Raw genomic sequence first — 6,070 nt, 5'->3', positions numbered from 1 at the left:
TAACGTTCTGAGTATTTTCTCCACAATTTTCTTATCTTTCACGACCTTGTCAGAGGCTCTCATGGCGTTCACCACTACTTGGATCCTTCCGATGTACTCAACGACTGATTCTTGCTCTCCCATGCTTAGGAGTTCATACTGTCTCCGAAGAGATTACAATCTGATCTTCTTGACTTTTCCAGAATTGCCATAGCCTTCTTGCAGGATATCCCAAACCTCCTTCACCGTAATAGCTTTCGAGACTTTCTGGAAAATGGCAGCTGACACACACTAGTGCAACAGCATTCGAGCCTTGCAGTCCAACCTTTTATTCTCCTTGTGTTGTCTCTTTGCTTCTTCTGAATCTCCCTTCAACGGTTCTTTGAAGCCTTTCTTGACTATCTTGTCCACTTCTTGAAAGCCAAGAATCGCGTCCACTTTTACACACCAATCATCGAACCCCTTGTTGTCAAACACAGGCAGATTGCTATGAATCACACCAACCATCTCTTCTTGATCGTCTTTAGCTCAACCACCAGGTTTCAAAACCTTGCTCTTGATACCACTATTGAAGCGCAGCGTGTAAACAGAGGTGCAACGGGTATATGGGAGTTATGCAGAGAAAGGAATGTTAATACAGAGAGTAATGGATAACAACAGAGAAAGATAATTCTCATTAACAAAAAATGAATGAATACAAGGTATATGTAATAGTGTATCAACACGTGAACTAACTGTTAAAGACAATTAAAGTAGTTTTAGTTTACAACAATGGTAGATACAAAGATTTACAAAGGATTCTTCTTGTTTAGAAATTAGAGATAATGATCAAATGTCAAGGATAGAATTTGCAAAAGAAAGAAGTGTTTGCTTGACTTTTACACATAACACAAGAAGACATTATGATAAACTATTTACTAGTATAAGAAGGGAGATTAAGAATTTTTCCTATGAAAATAGATAATTACATTTAAAATTTTTCTTAATTTTTTATTTGTTTAATAGGTAGAGATGAGAACGAATTGGGTCGAACATAGATAATGTCTACTCGCTATATGATTTGTAACAAAAAAATTAGTTCGTTATCCATATGTTACTTGCACATATACTCGTTTAAAAAATACTAATGAATATTTTAAAACCCACGAGTGTTGATACTCGTAAATATTTAAAAAATATATTTTATAAATTTTTAAAATAAAATTAAAAAAAAAATATAAAATATAATATAAATGAAATTAAATATAAATGAAAATATAATTTTGATTAAATTTAACCTAATAAAATATAAATTAATTTTAATTTCAAGTAAATTTAAATTAATAAATATAAATTTAATTTTTATATTTATTTTTTATAAGTAACAAATATATACATATATGAGTAATACAATACTTTTAAGTATTAAAATATTCATTATCTATAATTAATAAATATCAAATAAGTATTAAAATATTCATTATCTACAATTAATAAATATCTTATCTGTGACACGTATTTTTTGTCATCATATTTATTTTGTCACCCTAAATCATCATTTTTTTTTGTCATCCTAAATCTAGGTGTGGATGTGCTTAGAATAGATATATAAACTTCTATCCCTTATTAGATATTTGTTGCAGATGTTTTCGTTTTATTTGAGAAATTTTGGAAAGTAGTTAATTATTGACTTGAAATTTATAGAAAAACTTTGGAAAGATTTTTCTCTTCAAATAGGAGTAAGATAGAGTATAGACATTTATATGTTAGCATGAGAAAAATATGATTTGGAAATTAACAAGAGAATATGTTACTCGTACATTTAAGTTTAAATATCGGAATTAATAAATAGTACAAAAATTATTAAGAATGTCACACATACGATATCAGCATAGAAGAAAAGGTATTGAAATTATTTCTGATCACAAAATACTAAAGAAACTGACAGATTTGGTCTTATTTTATGCATCCAATATATACTTTATGATAATAAATGCCATGCTTTAAATAGATATGAGAAAAAAAGTGAAAGTAATATGATGAAATGTTAAACTTATGTTATTACATGAGATGGGAGACAAAATTATTGTTTACTAGGAGATATAGTTGTGACATTAACTTAAATTATATATAAAAAAAATATTATATTATATGATTTTTACTTTTGTGAAGAGATAAAGGTAAAATGTACATGAGAAGTAGTAAAAAAATCTTATGAGTGTACCATACTTAATAATTTTAGTCAAATATTTAAGTTTACATGCTGCCACAACACTAATGCACATTCTATATTGTAAATATGTAAAAACCACAATTCGTCTTTTTCTTCTTTTATTCTTTCTTTTTGTTAGCATACACATATAGAGAAACTCATGCAATAAAAATCAATCACATCTCTAGGATACCCCATTCATCTTTTTCATATATAAAGACATTCTTTGAAGATTGATAAATTGTACACATGAGACCCACACAACTTCATGCATGTTTAACATTGAGTGGAACATTGGGTAGTACCTACTAAAAAGCTACAACATGTAAATATTGTAGCAGATAACAACAAAACTATAAGAAACTGGCATTTTGAACATAACAGCCAATCATTAAACATTTAGTAGATCTGAAAACTATGCAGTCAAATCTGTTCCAAGAACACCTTTGAGATTAGATCTATACAGGAAGTTGCAGTGTACTCCAAAAGTTCCATGTCAAGTCTAAGAGTATACACTCAGTTGAGACAGGAGGCAGAAATAGATGCAAAAAAGGATTAGATTGAGATCTGGTTTCCCTTCAATCAGTTACAACATCCACCCCTTGCAGAAACAGTTCCATCTCTGCCTCCTGATTGACCTTGGGGACGTCCATAGCCAACTTTTATACCAGATGACTGCAACAATAGATTCATTGGTGATCTAGCCAAAACGGGCAGCTAAGGATGCATGGAAAGTTCCATTTTATGTTATATGTTGTTTGTTACAAGAAAGAAGAAAAAGCAACAATGCTTCATTTCTATATTTAACTCATTTTGGTGAAACCAACCATCATCAGAGCAACCTAGATCTCAGATGATACAGTGGTAATTAGCAAATGAAATGAAAATGTCAATTTCTTATACCCTATTATGACAATAAAATGATGAAAACATCCATTCTTAAGAAACCATCCACCTCTTTTTGCACGGAACATAATAGATATTTACCTCATTCGACACATCAAAGACACCTTCCTGAATATTCTGAAGAATCTTTGCAGCAGTCCTTATAAAAGCCTGCAGAATGAGCAGTAAGTGGCTTTCCATGGTTAATAAATTTCACAAAATATTCTTGAGGTAGCAAAGCATAGTGCTACATCTCGGTTGATATTGATTGAGATGCATCACCTCTTCCACATTTTGAGCAGTCCTAGCAGAAGCCTCCAAAAACAGAAGTCCATTTTCTTTTGCAAACTGCTCCCCCTCCTCTTTGCTCACTGCTCTTCGATGAGACAGGTCACACTTGTTCCCTACGAGCATGATGCTCATGTTAGGATTGGCATGCTGCCGGGCATCTTCCAGCCAACTAGCTAAATGATTAAATGTGTCTCTCCTGATCAACAAAAAGAGTCTTTTGGTTTTCAGTTGAAGGGACTTTGAGAAAAGAACAAACCTCATACTCAACCCCCACCACCCACCAGAGATACGAGAAAGAAAAAAATGAAAGGGGGAAAATAATCATTGGGCATTATACTTATTTGATTATATGAAACAAAAAGTGTACACTGTTTGGGAGCCACAATGGAAGCAACAAGGGATACATACCAGCACTGCACATGTGGTTCAAACATTAAACTTTAATAATAAAATAAGACATTAATGTTTACTTCAAAAGAATTGAAACCATCAGTGACAAAAGAGAAGGTAACAGTATAGCTACAGTTAGCCACGAAAACTTCAATAGTTTTTAGAATGAAATTGGGTTCAATTATGCTGCATTTTACTTCTATTGCATTCCTAGCACTCATGAAAGTGGTAAATAAATACCACAACAAAGGTGGTATGTTGTTCAATATAATTCTAAAGAAATGCAAACCGTGAACTCTATGTCAAATTGTAAATAGCACAACCCACCTTGTAATGTCATAAACTAGAAGTGCTCCGGCTGCTCCTCTATAGTAAGATCTTGTGATGGATCTAAAGGACTCTTGCCCAGCCTACAGTAAAACAAGTTCTGCATAAGTACCTAAATATTGTTGAAAACAGCATCCTTGTTTAGACATGACAAAATATATTAAAAAAGAATTCCATCTTCAACACTACTAAGACTTTTTAATCTTTTTAAGATCCTACCGATACACGATGTTGTGGATCAAAGGAAGTAATGAAACCATTCATTACGCGCGACATCAATTTGGTTTCACCATGCAATGCCAATCAATGTAATTCAAGGCTTAGCCTTACAACAAACTAAATCACAGACAAATGGGTCAATTTTATATACTAAATTGGCCTCGACCAGACATAATTTCAGTAATCAGTCATTGCAAGGTTCAATAACTACGAACTTCAAGGACTACCTTATATAAATCAATGAAAAACAGAAAGAAATTAAGTAGCACCACAGATAAAGAACATTAAGAACCTGAGACATAAATAATAGATTGTGTTGGATATATCTGCATGAACAAGTTCAACTATAGATTTGCAATCCTAATTTAAAAAGTAAACAGACTTATTTTGTTTGGGCTTGCGTTTCCAGAATTGATTCTGTAACACCAATAATGATTAAAATTGATTTTGAAATTTCGAGATTTATATTTGAGCTATTTACTTTCTAAAAAACTATGCAAAATTCGCAACAAAATTTTCTATGCAACCCAAAAGTTACTTAATGTGCCTTTGGTTTCACCTTGAACTTTCCAGAATCACATAGAAACGATAAACTTTGGCATGTTCAGTTCTACGTTTTATAGGTCCAAAATTTACTGAGTTTAAGCAACTTTAAGTAGCTTTCGCGTCAGAATAAAAACTGTATATTATTTTCTTCTAGCTTGCTTTTATGATAAAAACATCTGAACAATATCGCATCACTTAAAAACCAATTCTAAAAGAAGAAAAAACAAACATTTCCATCTAAAATCAAACTTAAAACATGCGTAAACTTGTTTCAACTCAAAGTCAAATCTAAACCCAGAACCAAAGTCTTAAAGTTTCACCTAATTCTAGGTATCTAGCATTTGAATATAATGTTGGATGATCCTGCATGAGACCATACATGCCACAAAAAACCAAACAATCAAACAAATTAAACAGTGATCACAACTATTTTACTTAGTGTTCTAGCAGATACACATACCCTTGATCAATTCTCACCAAATTTGAAATACCTATCTAACAAATAGTAATTAAAAAAAAAACACAATTAAGCAACAGATTTTTACTTTAAAAAAAAGTAAAATAGAGGAAGAGATAGAAAGGGAGAGAGGGTGAACTGACAGTATCCCATATCTGAAGCTTGATGGGTCGAGAATCAATTGTGACCATGCGAGCGCCAAACTCAACACCAATGGTGAGATCATGAACAGGTTGGAACCTCTTATCAGTGAATTGGAGGAGCAGACACGATTTCCCTACACCTGCACGGCACCGGAGAAAAACCCAAACTTGAAGTGAGATTCGGAGACCCAATTGCGAGAAGAAAAGGAAAGAGGGAACAGAAGAACCTAACCTGTGTCGCCGATGATGATGTACTTGAATAGGTAGTCGTACGACATCGCTGAACCTCTGAAGCGACGCCGTTTGAAAAAAGCAAAACAGAGAAAAGAACAAAATTAGGAAGGCTTTAGTGTGGGTTGGAGAATAAGACGAAGAAGGAAGGAAGAGAGTGATGCACAGTGAGAATGGTGGGTTTGATTCCCAACCAAAGCAAGAAGTGACGTATTTGTATCACTTGTTTCTTTAATGCGTCTTGAATATCATTTAATATTTCTTTTCTTTTAATTTATATTTTTAGAATTTGTTTTCGGAGATGTTTATGTCTGTTAATGAGAATTTAGTATTCTTTTCTTTTAATTTATATTTTTAGTATTGTTTTGTTAGTTGTTTGTGCCTTTTAATGAGAATTTTGGGCGTACGGCT

At 32.5% G+C, this 6,070-nt stretch overlaps 1 protein-coding gene across 1 annotated transcript; it reads right to left on the bottom strand.

Moving 5' to 3' along the window:
- Positions 1-2,336: 2,336 nt before the first annotated feature.
- LOC148200351 (ras-related protein RABB1b) lies at positions 2,337-5,861 on the bottom strand. Its single transcript, XM_088114428.1, has 6 exons — positions 5,661-5,861; positions 5,429-5,568; positions 4,064-4,146; positions 3,338-3,542; positions 3,158-3,226; positions 2,337-2,845 (listed from the first exon to the last, which is right to left on the bottom strand). Exons 1-6 carry the CDS (start codon positions 5,704-5,706, stop codon positions 2,753-2,755), a joined length of 636 nt encoding a protein of 211 aa, XP_087970554.1. The 5' UTR covers positions 5,707-5,861; the 3' UTR covers positions 2,337-2,752.
- Positions 5,862-6,070: the final 209 nt, after the last annotated feature.

Source organism: Vigna umbellata, chromosome 4 (assembly GCF_029865625.1).
Source record: "Vigna umbellata cultivar VRB3 chromosome 4, Vumbellata_1.0, whole genome shotgun sequence".
In the NCBI taxonomy this organism is placed as follows: Eukaryota; Viridiplantae; Streptophyta; class Magnoliopsida; order Fabales; family Fabaceae; genus Vigna; species Vigna umbellata.
Note: the sequence above shows the minus strand (reverse complement) of the source record. Positions and strands in the feature narration are given on the sequence as shown.

What these genes read in the sequence shown, in the direction of transcription:
- LOC148200351 (XM_088114428.1), bottom strand. Translation starts at nt 5,706, where the DNA reads ATGTCGTACGACTACCTATTCAAGTACATCATCATCGGCGACACAG. An exon ending in AGCTTCAGATATGGGATACT is followed by an intron (nt 4,147 to 5,428) that starts GTCAGTTCACCC and finishes GTTTTACTGTAG; the next exon opens with GCTGGGCAAGAGTCCTTTAG. An exon ending in CTAGTTTATGACATTACAAG is followed by an intron (nt 3,543 to 4,063) that starts GTGGGTTGTGCT and finishes TTTGTTGATCAG; the next exon opens with GAGAGACACATTTAATCATT.